This window comes from Pseudorca crassidens, chromosome 17 (genome assembly GCF_039906515.1).
Source record: "Pseudorca crassidens isolate mPseCra1 chromosome 17, mPseCra1.hap1, whole genome shotgun sequence".
Classification (NCBI taxonomy): domain Eukaryota; kingdom Metazoa; phylum Chordata; class Mammalia; order Artiodactyla; family Delphinidae; genus Pseudorca; species Pseudorca crassidens.
Window position 1 is genome coordinate 39,215,461 of NC_090312.1, and position 15,683 is coordinate 39,231,143.

A 15,683-nucleotide genomic window follows, 5' to 3' on the forward strand; every position below is an offset into this window, starting at 1 on the left:
GCCAGAGCCGTCAGATGGCAGACCCCGCACTCCTGGAAGAAGGCAGACCGTACACAGATCCATCTTCACCAGGGCATCTTCTTGAAGAGTGGAAGGACTCTTCCTCACCACTGGTTTCTCATAAGGACTCAGAGACTTCCAGAGGCAAATGCAGAGCAGTGCCAGCTTTCTGGTTCAAAAATTCTTTGACTTCCGAGATCGATCCTTAGAAAGCCTAATCGAGGCATTCTGTTCCCTCTGGAGACGGGACGGGGCACTAGCTTTCCTGAGGACGGCTGTCTATCTAACACTTCATCTGTGAAACCTCCCCTCCGGGCAGTTGAAGGTCCAAGTGCTGAACAGCTGCACTGTTCTCACTCACAATCTATCTCTGTCCCCAGAGCTGGAGCAGATGTGCAGCTTGCCGGGTGGAAAGCGACACAAAGGGCCCCTTCTACGCTGGTCACATCACTGCACCCCTCTCCAGCGCACCAGGGTCACACGCCTCCACCGCAGTGTCATGCGCCCCCCACCCCCACCCCCGCTGGCCTGGACCAGTGGAGACCGTGCCTCATAAAAACGACAGAGCCATCCAGCTGGCAAAGCCTGCACGTTTCCACGCATTGACATCACCAAATGGAGCTTTGCTGTGCCTCTTACAAAAGAAAATGAAGAAAAGTCTTCATAAAAAGTCCCATGTTTCTCAGCTCTGCCCTCAGATCAGCTCTGCGGTAGCCCAGGTGCTCTCTGAGGTCTGCCTCCTCCGTCCCATTGTCTCACCCCGGGGCCAGCACTGGTTACTCTGCCAGGCTCCATGACAATAATGAACTATTATCTTTAACTGTATGTTTTCCTTGGGCCAGGCACAGTGCTAAGAGATTGAAATGGTCCTGATTTTTCCCTTTAACAACTCTAGGAGACCAATACTATGATTATCTTCACTTTTTTAAACAGATGGGGAAGTCAAAGCTTGGAGAACTTGCCCGGGGTCACATGTCTAGTATGTGGTACTAAACAGTCCAATCTCTGAGGTAGGTAGCATAAGTAGTCCCATTTTACAGGTGATGAAACTGAGGCCAGGAACGTTAAGCCTGTCGGACCGTCAGGCTCACTGGAAACCCAGGGGCCTCAAAAGTGACTGGCTGCTAGCGAGCCTGGGGGCCTGCGTGTGAACCTGGCCTTCCCATCAGAGCCCCTGCCCCGGGCACACTCACGGCTGCAGGTCTTGCCGTTGGGGTCCAGGGTGTAGCCCCGGTGGCAGCGGCAGTAGTAGCCCTCCTCCGTGTTGATGCATTCATGCTCGCAGCCCGGCTTGTTCAGCGCACAGTAGTTGATCCCTGAGGGGAGAAAGGGCAGATCCTACTTCAGGCTCGGGGCTTCTCCAAGGGCTGAGGTCAGCCCCTCACAGTAAATATTCAGTAAGTAAGATGCTCTATAGCAGGGGTCCCTAACCCCCGGGCCACAGACCAGTACCGGTCTGTGGCCTGTTAGGAACCAGGCCGCACAGCAGGAGGTGAGCGCCGGGCCAGGGAGCGAAGCTTCATCTGTATTTACAGCCACTCCCCATCGCTCATGGTACAGCCTGAGCTCCGCCTCCTGTCAGCATTGTGGTGAGTTGTATAATTATTTCATTATATACTACAATGTGATAATAATAGAAATAAAGTGCACAATAAATGTAATGTGCTTGAATCACCCCAAAACCGTTTCCCCTCCACCCCACCACCCCCAAGTCCGTGGAAAAATTGTCTTCCACAAAACCGGTCCCTGGTGCCAAAAAAGGTTAGGGACCGCTGCTCTACAGGATGGAGACAACAGCTCCTGCTCTCCATGAGCTTGTTTGAAAGAGAACCTGGCATCTGCAGCGAGCCTCCGCGTTCTCCAGCATAGGTCTCTTCCCCATCTGATGGCCAAAAAGTTGGTGAAATGGGTTGAGCGCCACAGTTCCCAGCACATCTCCCCCCAAGAAAGATGGAAAAGCTGGCAAAATTCAGTCTCTTCTTACAGTTAACCGGATAACTAGGGCTCAAAACATGTAGGGAGCTGCTGTTGGCAGTGACATCTGGCAGTGACATGGGACAGCACAAGGCAGAATACACAACAGCTGATGTTACAAGATACCCAGCTATTTAGGAGAGGCAGGAACAGGCAGTTGCATTAAGAAGGATCCAATGCTCAAGCCGGCTCTGGGTGAGAGCATAACAGCAAAGGTATCAAGAAACTGGAGAAGACGCATCTCTGATGCTGGCCCAGGTAGCTGCAGCTCTGTCCTATGGTAACATTCACCCCCAACCTAGCTGTGTTTCTGCCAGCAGAGGGAAGCAGCATCACAACCAGCAGCCAATTAGCAGTTTCATTTTCTGGTAGAAAATGCTAAAACCACAAGATAGGCCACTCCCCACCCCCCGTGCCCCCCCCCCCCACAACTTACACACACCAGAGAAGGTAATGGGAGAGACGGAGAACTATAACGGGAAATAAAATAAGCTTGTGGAGGGCCTCTATGGGACTGGTGTTGTGAGAAATGGTCACCAGCAACCTCAGGGGCTGAGCTGGATGCATTTAACTGCATTGTTCTCTTTCCTAGGGATGTGGCAGACATTGTTGGTTGCCTTGCCAACAACTATTACCCTGTCTTCTTGAAACCAGAATCCTGACCCCCAAGGCATGAGTCACGAGTTGTCTAAGGCAACCTGGCAACCATGTTTTCCTTTGTCAGTGATTGGTCTAGAGCTGGGAATATGCCTAGTTCTCGCCAATGAGACATAGGAGGAATTTATTGGGGCCCCTAGGAAAGATTTCCCTTCCTGAAAAGACAAAGATGTATGAAAAAAAATGAAATGAAACCCACACCCGAGGGACCTCAGACTATCCCTTAAAGGGTCCATGATGTGCGCTCCCATGTGACAAGTGGGTGGAACTTTCCACGTGCACAGAGCACGAGTAGAAGTACCTGCAGACCGAGCACAGGGAGAGAACTCCCACGACATGCAGGGGCTGGCCTAAGAGAAGAGATCCCACCACGAGGGTCACGGACCCCTTGGCACTCTCTCTGTACCTCATCCCTTCTGCATGACAGAGGCAGAATATTGTTAGCTGTGCTCGATTTCTCAGTTCATCAACAGCCTTACCTGTGCAGAACAGACTGAATGCCAGGAAACAAGTCAAGAGCTTCAGTGAAGAAAAACAGACCCGGCGATAAAACTCCGGCCACAGACACACAGACAAACAAAAAGCCGAGCAAACAGACACAGAACACAAAGGGTCCCACAGTTTGGGGCCACACAGTGTAGGGCCTGCAAATCCTACACTTCATTACACCATCAGAGAAAATGAAATTATCCTCAGTAAACACTGTTTTTAAAAGCCAGCACTCAGCCACTATGGAAAACAGTATAGAGGTTCCTCAAAAAAATTAAACATAGAATTACATGTGATCCAGCAATTCCACTTCTGGGTTTATACCCAAAAGAACTGAAAGCAGGAACTTGAACAGTACTTGTATATCCATGTTCGTAGCAGTATTATTCACAATGGCCAAAAGATGGAAGCAACGCAGGTGCCTACTGACAGACGAATGGATAAACAAAATGTGGTATATACATAATATGGAATTTTTTTTTTGCAGAATTTTATTTAAAAAAAATTTTTAATAGATCTTTATTGGAGTATAATTGCGTCACAATACTGTGTTAGTTTCTGTTGCACAACAAAGCGAATCAGCCATAGGCATACACATGTCCCCATATCCCCTCCCTCTCGAGCCTCCCTCCCATCCTCCCTATCCCACCCCTCTAGGTCATCGCAAAGCACCGAGCTGATCTCCCTGTGCTCTGCTGCTGCTTCCCACTAGCTATCTATTTTACATTTGGTAGCGTATATATGTCGATGCTACTCTCACTTCGTCCCAGCTTCACCCTCCCACCCGATGTCCTCAAGTCCATTCTCTATGTCTACCTCTTTATTCCTGTCCTGCAACCAGGTTCATCAGTACCAATTTTCTTTTTTTTTTTTTTTAGATTCCATATATATGTGTTAGCATACAGTATTTGTTTTTCTCTTTCTGACTTCCTTCAATCTGTATGACAGTCTCTAGGTCCATCCACCTCACTACAAATAACTCAATTTCGTTTCTTTTTATGGCTGAGTAATATTCCATTGTATATATGTGCCACATCTTTTTTATCCATTCATCTGTTGATGGTCACATAGGTTGCTCCCATGTCCTGGCTATTGTAAATAGAGCTGCAATGAACATTGTGGTGCATGTCTCTTTTTGAATTATGGTTTTCTCAGGGTATATGCCCAGTAGTGGATATGGTAGTTTTATTTTTAGTTTTTTAACCACCATACTCTTTTCCACAGTGGTTGTATCAATTTACATTCCCACCAACAGTGCAGGAGGGTTCCCTTTTCACCACACCATTTCCAGCATTTATTGTTTCTAGCTTTTTTGATAATGGCCATTCCGACTGGAGTGAGTGATACCTCACTGTAGTTTTGATTTGCATTTCTCTAATAATTAGTGATGTTGAGCATCTTTTCATGTGCCTCTTGACCATCTGTATGTCTTCCTTGGTGAAATGTCTATTTAGGTCTTCCGCCCATTTTTTAACTGGATTGTTTTTTTGACATTGAGTTCCATGAGCTGTTTGTATATTTTGGAGATTAATCCTTTGTTGTTTCATTTGCAAATATTTTCTCCCATTCTGAGGGTTGTCTTTTTGTCTTATTTACGGTTTCCTTTGCTGTGCAAAAGCTTTTAAGTTTAATTAAGTCCCATTTGTTTATTTTTGTCTTTATTTCTGTTATATAATGTGGAATATTATTTAGCCTTAAAAAGGAAGGAAATTCTGACATATGCCACACATGGATCAACCTTGAAGACATTACGGTACGTGAAACAAGCCAGTCACAGAAGGACAAATATTGTAAGATTCCACTTATATGAGGCTCCTAGAGTAGGCGAAGTCATAGAGATGGAAGATAGGATCGGGGGTTGTCAGGGGCTGGGGGGAGAGAGAATCGGTACAGAGTTTCAGTTCGGAGAGATGATAAAGTTCCGCAGCTGGATGGTGGTGATGGTTTGACAACAACATGAATGTACTTAATGCCACTGAACTGTACCTGTAACAATGGTTACAATGGTAAATTTTGTTATGTATATTTTAACACAATTTTTTAAAGGGCCAACATTGTCTTTAAGAAAGATTTACACACAATAATTAAATTAAAACACATGAAGATTCTCAAAGAGGTTATCACTCAGCTATCTGGCAAAAAGCAATTTAAAAATGCCTCTTCTCCAAATGGAACTTTACAGCAGAGGTTTAACTGTAGATCTTTGCTTTCTTTACATGTTTCGGTCACAATTCTTCACCTGTTACTTAGTCATTCACACATTTATGCATTCAATCTGTATTTATTGACTACCTACTCTGCCCCCCCACATCTGGTCCAGTCTCCTCCCTAACTGCGATGAGCTACACATGGGCCAGGCTTGGGTGTAGGTTTATCTGGCAAAGCCTGGAGTGTCCAATAACCCTGCGAGGTCAGATGGCAGGACTGTCAGATGACCAGTGAAACAGCTCTTATGAGTGCCAACTCGCGAAGGAGCTGGAGACCTCACTGAGAAGATGAGAAATAAAAACATGAAAGATCAGTGACCCAGACAGTAAATTATAATGCCAACTGAGTGGCACAGAGAAGTAAGTTTTAGAAAAATTGGACAGGCTACAAAATGTTAAAGCAGAAAGTCGTGTTCCTTCAGTTTAGGGAATCGGGGTCCAGAGAAGCAAAGCAACCTGTCCAAGGTCACACGGCCAGCATGAGTGACACTGCCAAGACCGGCCTTGGCATCCCCTGGCTCAACCCGTGGCCCCCGCCCCAGCGGTTTAGAATGTGATGTCTCCAGGACTTCCCTAATGGTCCAGTGGCTAAGACTCCACACTCCCAATGCAGGGGGCACAGGTTCGATCCCTGGTTGGGGAACTAAGGTCTCGCATGCCGCACGGTGCGGCAAAAAAAAAAATGAATGTGATGTCTCAGCCATGGTGCCAGCGTGAGCAATCCTGGAGTCCAGCACGTGGGACCCACCCACCTCTGATTCCACCCTGGGGCCCCCGCCTAGACCGCCAGTCCCGGTCTCTGTGTCTCTGCCTTAATAATTTATGCTTTAAGTCGATGACAGCACTTTGCAGAAAAAGAAATTATGCCTGGATGAGGAGGAAGAACAAAACCTGGCCAAGAGTGTTTTCTTCAGTAGGATTCTGCCTTGAACTTTCTTTTTTTTCCAGTTTAATTGGATGACATCAAATTCCTTTGAAAAATAGGTTTCTTATTAGAATTGAAAATAGCCCACATCCATCAACTGCCGATTAAACGTGAATGGCTGTACCCTGCGCTTGAGGTCTTTAATGCTCTCGAGATCCTCAGATTCCTAATAACAAACTCCAGATTTTAAGCCCCATTTCTCTGCTTCCCGATTCCATGTAACGCCCCAGAGAGAGGGTAAGCGCTCACTTTCCGTTCTGCCCTAACTGCCGGCGTGTGCGCATTAGGGCGAAGTGGCTTCCAGAGGGACCTCGGGAGTCGAGGGCTGGGTTTGTAGCAAAGACAATGGAAAAAGTAATGATGAGGCAGGATGCTGGGAGAAGGGCTGATGAGGACATTGGGTTTTAAAAACAAATTCCATTTTTCTTGGATGAAAAGTAGGGCACCTGGCTAAAGAGGAAATGGAGCTATCACTGAATACATATGAATGAGCGTTAGGGACTGGGGCTGGGCCGCAGCCTGAGACTGGCCGTCTGTGGGCGGTGGTTACAATACTCCCAAACGGTCCCTTGCTCTGCACTCGTCCTTCTCTTCTTGGCCTGCCTCCTCCCTTGATAACTGTGCAGTCCATGCCTTGGACTCTCCTCTTACTCCAAGTGTCTCTCCAGGCAGGATGTGGAGGGAGGGGCAGAGGGCGAGGGACTCCTAGATGATTGTAAGAGATGCAGAGCTTCAAGCCAAGTCCCCTCCACTGATGGCCACATGCCCAGCTCGCATCCTTCTCCCTCCAAAAGCGACACACAGTGAAGCCTGCAACTCCAATGAGTGTCTGAGTTGAACCAGATCTAATTATCCCCCAGGTAAGAGATTTGGGTTCACAAAGGAGTCCAATGGTGAGTGCTTTTCTCTAGGTGAAGTCAGCCACTGATACTCTCACCCCTAGAAAGAGGTGTAAATAGCACAGAAAGGAGTGGCCAGGCTGACCTTTCCCACGTACTGCATGCATGTGTGGTCTAACGGAAAACTGTCCATCTGATTGTTTTCACATTCCGAACGCTCTCAGTTAAAATTCCCGTCCGATGCTTGAATGTTTCTGGGGTTTGCATCCAGGCAAGGTGGTGGGAATCATTTTTTATGAGAGAGGCTCAGTTTCAAAATATGGGCTCTGCCACCCTCTGCCACCGTACAAGGTTTAACGCGTATTAGAGTGAGTGTGTGAGTTACCATGTGCTGCAAGCAGACTGTAGCTTGTGGACTCAATTCTATAAACCACAAAGCTTTTCAGAAAAGATATATGGTAAAACTTTTGAAAATCCGGTCCTGTGATGCAGAACGCTGCTGTACTTATCACCAGGAAGAAGTGGATAAAGGGACACATAAGAGACTATGTCCCTTAATGGGAGTTCCAGAGAGTTCTGTGAATGACACTGTTGGGAGAACGTGTACAATTCAGTGTGCATAGGTGTGGACTAACTTCGGGAATGCTTTTTGAGAAAACACTTGCATGCCTTAAAAGGGCCATCTTTCTAACGAGATAGAATAATTCAGACGATAGTTGCCATTTCTCCAGGATGATAAATCTCAGAGATCCATTTGCTCATTCATTCACTAAATATCGTGTCACACCAGCATGCGCCAAACCCTGAGGTGACGAGGATTCACGAGTGAGAAGAAGAGAAGAACCTCTGTCCTTGTAGACCTTGCATTCTAGCAGCCTCTCAGGCACAGATCTCTTAAAGAGATCCCACTGGGGGTCCGGGCTCTAGGTCCCCGGTCAAGCCCTCTGAGGTGCTAGACGACAGTATCTGAGTCACTCAGCACATCCTTAATATCATCCTGCTGACACCATGTACCTCTTGAATGCTGCAGGGATGCCCCAGAGTCTTCTATTTTTCCTTCCTTCCTAACAAAGAGGAAAGAGCTGCAACTTCCCCTTTCTTAGCAGCCGTCAAGTGTCTCATCTTGTAGGACTGGAAGAAACCAGCTCCTTTTGCCTCCGACTCTGGACCCAGCCTTTTCTTTCTCAAAGTCCCAAATACTTGTTGCAGGTTGGGGGTGGGGGGTGGTCAAAAGAAGGGAGGATGTGCCCTCATTTCAAATAGGTGGGAGCTTCAGCCTGGGCCTCGATTTCACTAAATGAATCTGATGGACATACCCAGTCTACGCGGTCTCTAAAAATTCTCCCCATCACAGGATCAGGTGAGACAAAAGGTAAAATAAAAGGCAGAATGCTGTTAGCAAACACAAATACCGAGTACAAGTGCACCTGGTTGAGATTTGCAAGGCGAAGGAAAACCAACGGGGCCATCTGAGGAACAAGCCCTTCTTCAAGGCCCAGCGCAACTTACTTCTGCAGGTTTTCTGATCTGGATTCAGGGTAAAGCCTTTTAAGCAGCGGCAGGAATAGGAATCATCTGTGTTAACACACTCGTGCTGGCATCCGTGGTCAGGTGAGGCACAGTAGTCTATCTCTGAAAAGAAAGAAAACTCAGAATGATGAACAAAGCTAGAAATCTAGCATAGAAAAGTCAAAGGATTTGCAGTCTTAACTTTTCCTAAACAGATACATTCCCGTGACCTCAAACACTCATGCCATAGAGGGATCTATCAGTGAAGGTATTTCCATGTTTAGGGATACGGCCCCCACAGGAAGAGAACTTTCTTGACATGTTACAAAATGTTTATGCTTTGTGAAGATGCTTTCCTTGTCTGGGCTCATGTCAGAGCCACTGGGTGTTGTTCGTTGTGTCACAGGCCGGGAAGAGAGAGCTTAGCTGAATATGTTACTGAACTTACGTAATTAAAATAATGAAATCTTCCCAAAGTCAAACTTTAAACCACTTAACTGAGTGAAACACTGCGCCAAACAGGATAAAAATGATATCCTGGGAAAAAGAAGGCCTGGGAGTGAAAGGCGTATTTTGAGGGCAAAACACCTCCCCTGTTAACGTCATTGGCCTCATCTACACTTAAATCATCTCAAGGCTTCACAGTCAGGGAATGTGATCTCTAGGTACGCATTAATTTAAACCAAAATATTCAGAAACAAAGGTCACATGGAATTTGTAATAGTGAAATTTTACTTGTGTAAGTATTTTTTAGATATGGATTAGGACTGTTGTACTGACAGGTCTGTACCAAGCGTTTTGCTGTAGTGGAACTTGGTGCACTGTCTAAAATGGCTTGAAATAAGTGGCCACTGATGGGGTCTTAAAAGGTGTCTTTTTGTTTTAATGAGGATTTTTATCGTTTTAAGGAATATATGAACTGCATATATCATTTTCCTAATGAAGCATTTGGTATAAATGAGTTTTCCCAGCCTGTACCAAAGGAAACGAAACGAGTAAGAGAAAGGCGTACAATATTCTCAAACGAAAAAATATTGAGAAAATGCCAATTCTTCCGAATTTAAAGTCATGGAAAATTTTAAACATATATAAACAAATGAACTGACTAGTATAATAAATCCACGTGCATATCACTCGGCTTCAAGAGACTCAATCTACAGCTGACCTTGTTTCCTGTACACTCCCATCCCCCGTGCTAAGATGCCATTACTTGAAAGCAAACCCCAGATGTTATATCATTTTGTCTATAAATATTTCATAATGTATCCTTAAAGCACTGGAACTCTTTAAAAAATATAACTGCAATACCACAATCACATATAAAGGTATTTAAAAAGACTTTTTATTTGGAAATGATTTTAAACTTACAAAAGTTGCAAACATAAAAATACAAGTAGATAGGTACAAGAAGCACATATATACACTCTACCCAGATTTATCTATTGTCAACATTTTATCCCATTTGCTTTATCATTTGCTTATCTCTCTGAATTATTTGAGGGTAAGTTACATATATCACCATCCTTTTTCCTTAAACACAGTGTGTGCTTCCTAAGAGGAGGGATATTCTCTTATATAACCACAGTGTAGCCATACTTCATAAATTTACATTTATACAAGACTTTTACTTAATCTACCATCCTTATTCTAGTCTTCTAAGTTGATCTAATAATGTTCTTTGTAGCATTTTTCATCCTCCAGTATAGAACTCAATAGAGGGTCAGAGGTTATAGTTAATATCCGTGTACGCTTAGCTTCCTTTAATCTGGAACCATGCCATCTAATGTGGCCATTTAAATTAAAATGGAATGGAAACAACCTAAATGTCCATCAACAGATGAATGGATAAAGAAGGTGTGATGTGTGTGTGTGTGTGTGTGTGTGTGTATATATGTACACACACAGTATGAAATGTTATTCAGCCATAAAAAAGAATGAAATAATGGAATTTGCAGCAACATGCATGAATCTAGAGATTATCATACTAAGCGAAGTAAGGCAGAAAGAGACAAATACCATATGATGTCACTTATATGTGGAATCTAAAACATGACACAAATGAACATATCTATGAAACAGAAACAGACTCACAGACATAGAGAACAGACTTGTGGTTGCCAAGGGGGAGGGGGGGGGGGGAGGGAAGGAGTGGGAGTTTGGGATTAGCAGATGCAAAATAGTATATACAGGATGGAAAGCAACAATGTCCTATTTCATAGCACAGGGAACTATATTCAATATCCTGTGATAAACCACAATGGAAAAGAATATGAAAAAGAACATGTTATATATATGTATAACTGAATCACTACAGCAGAAATTAAACACAACATTGTAAATCGACTATACGTCAATAAAATTTTTTTAAAAATTAAAATAGATTAAAATTAAATAAAATTTAAAATGCAGTTCGTCAGTTGCACTGGCCACACCTTAAGGCTCAGTAGCCACAGTAGCTCCTGGCTACTATATTGAATGGTGCAGATACAGAGCATTTTCACTGTCACAGAGTGTTCTATCCAGTAGCAACAGTCTAGAAACACTTCCACAGCCTTTGTGTTTTATGACATTAACATTTTAAAATAAAACAGTCTCCCTGCTCATTTTTAGTTTTATTGATGTACAAATGACAAAAAACAAACTGCACATATTTAAGATGGACATTTGATGTTCTGACATACATATGTGTCCATGAAACTATCACCATAACCGAGGTAATGAACTTACGCATTTCCCTCAGATGTTTCCTCAAGACACTTTCTAATTCATTCTTTCCTACTACTCCCTCTGCCCCCAAATAATCGTTAATCTCCTGTCAAGATAAATTAGTTTGCATTTTCTAGAATTTCACATAAATGGAATCATACGGTTGTGTTCTTTTTGGTCTGGCTTCTTTCATTCCTCATAATTATTTTGAGATTCATCCATGTTCATGTGTATGTCAACAGTTTGTTCTTTTTTTACTGTAGAGTAGTATTTCATTATATGGATATACCACAATTTATTTGTCTATTCACCTGCTGGAGGGATTTGAGTTGTTTCCAGTTTGAGGCTATCACAAATAAAGCAGCTATGAACATTCATGAACAAGTCTTGGTGTAGACATATGCTTTCTTTCTTTTTTTAAAAAAAAAAAATTTATTTATTTATTTGGCTGCATCTGGTCTTAGTTGCGGCATGCAGGATCTTCGTTGCTGCGTGTGGGATCTTCGTTAGGGCATGTCGGATCTTTAGTTGCAGCATGCGAACTCTTACTTGCGGCATGTGGGATCTAGTTCCCTGACCAGGGATCGAACCCAGGACCCCCGCATTGGGAGCGTGGAGTCTTAGCCACTGGACCACCAGGGAAGTCCCATAGACATATGCTTTCATTTTGAGTAAACATTTAGGAGTAGAATGGCTGGGTTGTATGGTAGATGTATTAATTTCTTAAACGTTCCTACCAGCAGTTTCATCATGAGAGTTCCAGTTGCTCCACATCCTTACCAACACTTGGTAATTTTAGCCCTTCTGGTAAGTACATAGTGGTTATTTCATTGTGGTTTTATTTTGCATTTCCCTCATGACTAATGCTGTTGGATATATTTTCATATGTTTATTTTCCATTTCTATATTTTCTTTAATGGAGTGTCTGGACAAATCTTTTGCCCATTTTTATTAGGTTGTTTGTCTCCTCACTAAGTTTGAAGAGTTCTTTATATGTTCTAAATACAAACCCTTTGTTGGATATACATTTTGCAAATATTTTTTCCCAGTCTGTGGCTTGCTTCTTCATTTTAGTAATAGTACCTCTTTTTTTTTTTTGCGGTACGCGGGCCTCTCACTGCTGTGGCCTCTCCCATTGCGGAGCACTGGCTCCGGACGTGCAGGCTCAGCGGCCATGGCTCACGGGCCCAGCCGCTCCGCGGCATGTGGGATCCTCCCCGACCGGGGCACGAACCCGTGTCCCCTGCATTGGCAGGCGGACTCTCAACCACTGCGCCACCAGGGAAGCCCCTAATAGTGCCTTTTGAAGAACAAAAGTTTTAATTTTGATGAAGTTCAATTTATTCATTTTTAATTTTTATAGTTTGTGCTTTCTGTGTCCTCTTTTAAGGCATCTTTGCCAAACGCAAGGTCACTAAGATCTTTTCCTATGTTTCCTTCTATAATTTTTATAGTTTTCAATCTTACATTTAAGTTTAAAACTGATTTCAAGTTAATTTTTGTATGTAGTGTGAGGTAAGGGTCAAGTTCCTTTTTTTTTTTTTTGCACATGGCAATCCAATTGTTCAGCACCATTAGTTGAAGATATTATCCTTTCCCCCATGAATTGCCTTAGTACCTTTGTTGAAAATACTTTCACCATATATGTGTGGGTCTATCTCTGGACTCTGTTCTGTTCCATTGATCTATACTCCATCTTTACACCAATACCACACTGTCTTGATTACTGTTGCTTTATAATTGGTATTAAAAATCAGGTGGTTTAAGTCCTTCGACATTGTGCATCTTTTTCAAAAAGGGCTATTTTAGTCCTTTTCATTTCTACATATGTTTTAGAATTAGCTTGTCAATTTCTACAAAAAAAGCATGCTAAGATTATGACAGATAATACTGTGATCTATATAGATTAATTTGGAAAGGATAGACATCTTAACAGTATTGAGTCTTCTGATCCATGAATATATCTATTTAGTTAAGTCTTCTTTAATTTCCCTTAGCAATGTTTTGTAGCTTTCATTGTAAAGGTTTTCACATCTTTTGTTAAATTTACCCCTAGGTGGTACATATTTTTGATGCTATTATAAATAGCATTTTAAAATGTAAATTTGTGATTTTCCATTGAAAGTATATAAAAAGGGACTTCCTTCATGGTGCAGTGGTTAAGAACCCGCCTGGCAATGTTATACAGCAGAAACTAACACAACAATGTAAAGCAATTATACTCCAATAAAGATGTTTAAAAAAAAAAAAAAGAATCCGCCTGCTAATGCAGGGGACATGGGTTCAATCCCTGGTCCGGGAAGATCCCACATGCTGTGGAACAACTAAGCCCGTGTGCCACAACTACTGAGCCTGCTCTCTAGAGCCCGCGAGCCACAACTACTGAGCCCGCGTGCCACACTACTGAAGCCCGCGTGCCTAGAGCCCATGCACTGCAACTAGTGAGCCAGCGTGCTGCAACTAGTGAAGCCCACACACCTAGAACCCGTGCTCCACAACAGGAGAAGCCACTGCAATGAGAAGTCCATGCACTGCAACAGATTAGCCCCCGCTCGCTGCCACTAGAGAAAGCCCGTGCATAGCAACGAAGACCCAAAGCAGCCAAAACAAAACATAAAACAAATGAATGGCAAAGAAAAAAAGAGGGAAGGAGGACATACAGAGTAAAAGAGACTCAGTTTAAAAAAAAAAAAAAGAAAGTAAATAAAAAATAATTGATTTTTGTATATTGACCTCGTACCCTGCATCCTTGGTAAACTCACTAATAGTTCTAGAGCTTTTCTGTAAATTCCGTTGGAGATGTTGTCTGTTAATAAAGACAGGTTTTGTTTGTTTGACTTAATCATTTTTTTTGTATAGAGTTTTCCATTTTTAATATTTAACAAATTTTTAATTTTCCATTTTTAATATTTAACAAATTTTTCCATTTTTAATATTTAACAAAACATTTTTAATATTTAAACAAAAAAATATTTTATAAACAAACCCAGCACAGGGCCAACAAAAAGGAATAAAAGCAAGAAAAACAAAAAGCCTAGGGTTGCCCCTTACTGGGTATCAGGGTCAGGCCTGCTCCCTTTCTTTTTTTTTTTTGGTACGCGGGCCTCTCACTGCTGTGGCCTCTCCCGTTGCAGAGCACAGGCTCCGGACACGAAGGCTCAGCGGCCATGGCTCACAGGCCCAGCCGCTCTGCGGCATGTGGGATCTTCCCGGACCGGGGCACAAACCCGTGTCCCCTGCATCGGCAGGTGGACTCTCAACCACTGCGCCACCAGGGAAGCCCCTGCTCCCTTTCTTAAAGGAAGTGGGGCTTTTTGCCCTTGGACATCAGCATAGGTCCCTGTTCCTAAGCACCAGAATTGGATATGAACAGAGAAACCAGCCCTGAAATGTTTTACTTAATCATTTTGATTTTACATTTGTATTTGTTTTCTCTTATGCTGAAAGTATAGGTACAAAGTGACATTAACATTATATATATTTATTGTGTCATATATTTATATGTGTATATGTATAATTTCAAAATAAGAAAACAATTCTACTATTAATGCTAATACTACTGGAAACAGTTAAAGCTCTTTTGTTTTTCAGATATATGCCACTTAGAATGTAAAGTCAACATATTCCCTGCCTGTCACTTACAATAATTCTCTGGGTGATTATGCTAACAGCCTCATATACAGTTAGGCTCATTTGCTTCAATTTGTTCTGCAGACAATTCTCCAACACCAATTGGGAGCCCTGTAATTTAATTCAATTCTGACACTAACTACCCAGAGTTAACATCCAGTCTCACAAGGTAAAGTGTAAGGTCCCCAGTAAGACTGTCCTTACTTCAGATACCAGCCTCCAGTGGGCTCCCCAGGCCACCTTCACTTCTGCACAGCCACCTGCAATTTTGGGGTCTCCCACAACTCACTCCTTTCAATAATTTATTAGAATCACTCACAGAACACAGGAGAGTGCTATATTTACAATGACCTTTTAATAAAGATGCTTTTAACTCGTCCTTTCCAATCTAGGTTTCATTTCTTACTTTCTTTTTTTCTTCCTTATTAGAATGGCTAGAACCTTACAGTCCATGCTAAATAGAAGTGGTGAGAGTGGGTATCCTGTTTTGTTCCTCATCTTATAAGGAAAGCATTCAATCTTTCATCATTAAGTATGATGTTAGCTGATAGTTTTTTCATTGATGCACTTTATCAGATTGAGGCAGTTCTCTTCATTCCTAGTCTGCTGAGAGACTTTTTCTTTTTAATAGTAAATGAATGTCAGGTCTTGTCCAGTGCTCTTTCTGTATCTATTGACTTGGATCATATAGTTTCTGCTTTTTAGTATGTTAATGTTTTAAATTTCATTTGCATGTTAAATCATCCT

The 15,683-nt window shown here is 42.8% G+C and overlaps 1 protein-coding gene across 4 annotated transcripts in view; it reads right to left on the minus strand.

The window, feature by feature from the left end:
• Positions 1-15,683, minus strand: part of MATN2 (matrilin 2) — a 155,403-nt gene that overhangs the window by 29,742 nt on the left and 109,978 nt on the right. For all 4 annotated transcript variants that reach the window (XM_067711673.1, XM_067711672.1, XM_067711671.1 and 1 more), the window contains 2 exons: positions 8,601-8,723; positions 1,194-1,316 (listed from right to left, as the gene is read on the minus strand). In XM_067711673.1, the coding sequence (XP_067567774.1) occupies positions 1,194-1,316; positions 8,601-8,723 (246 nt within the window). The remainder of the gene's footprint in view (positions 1-1,193; positions 1,317-8,600; positions 8,724-15,683) is intronic.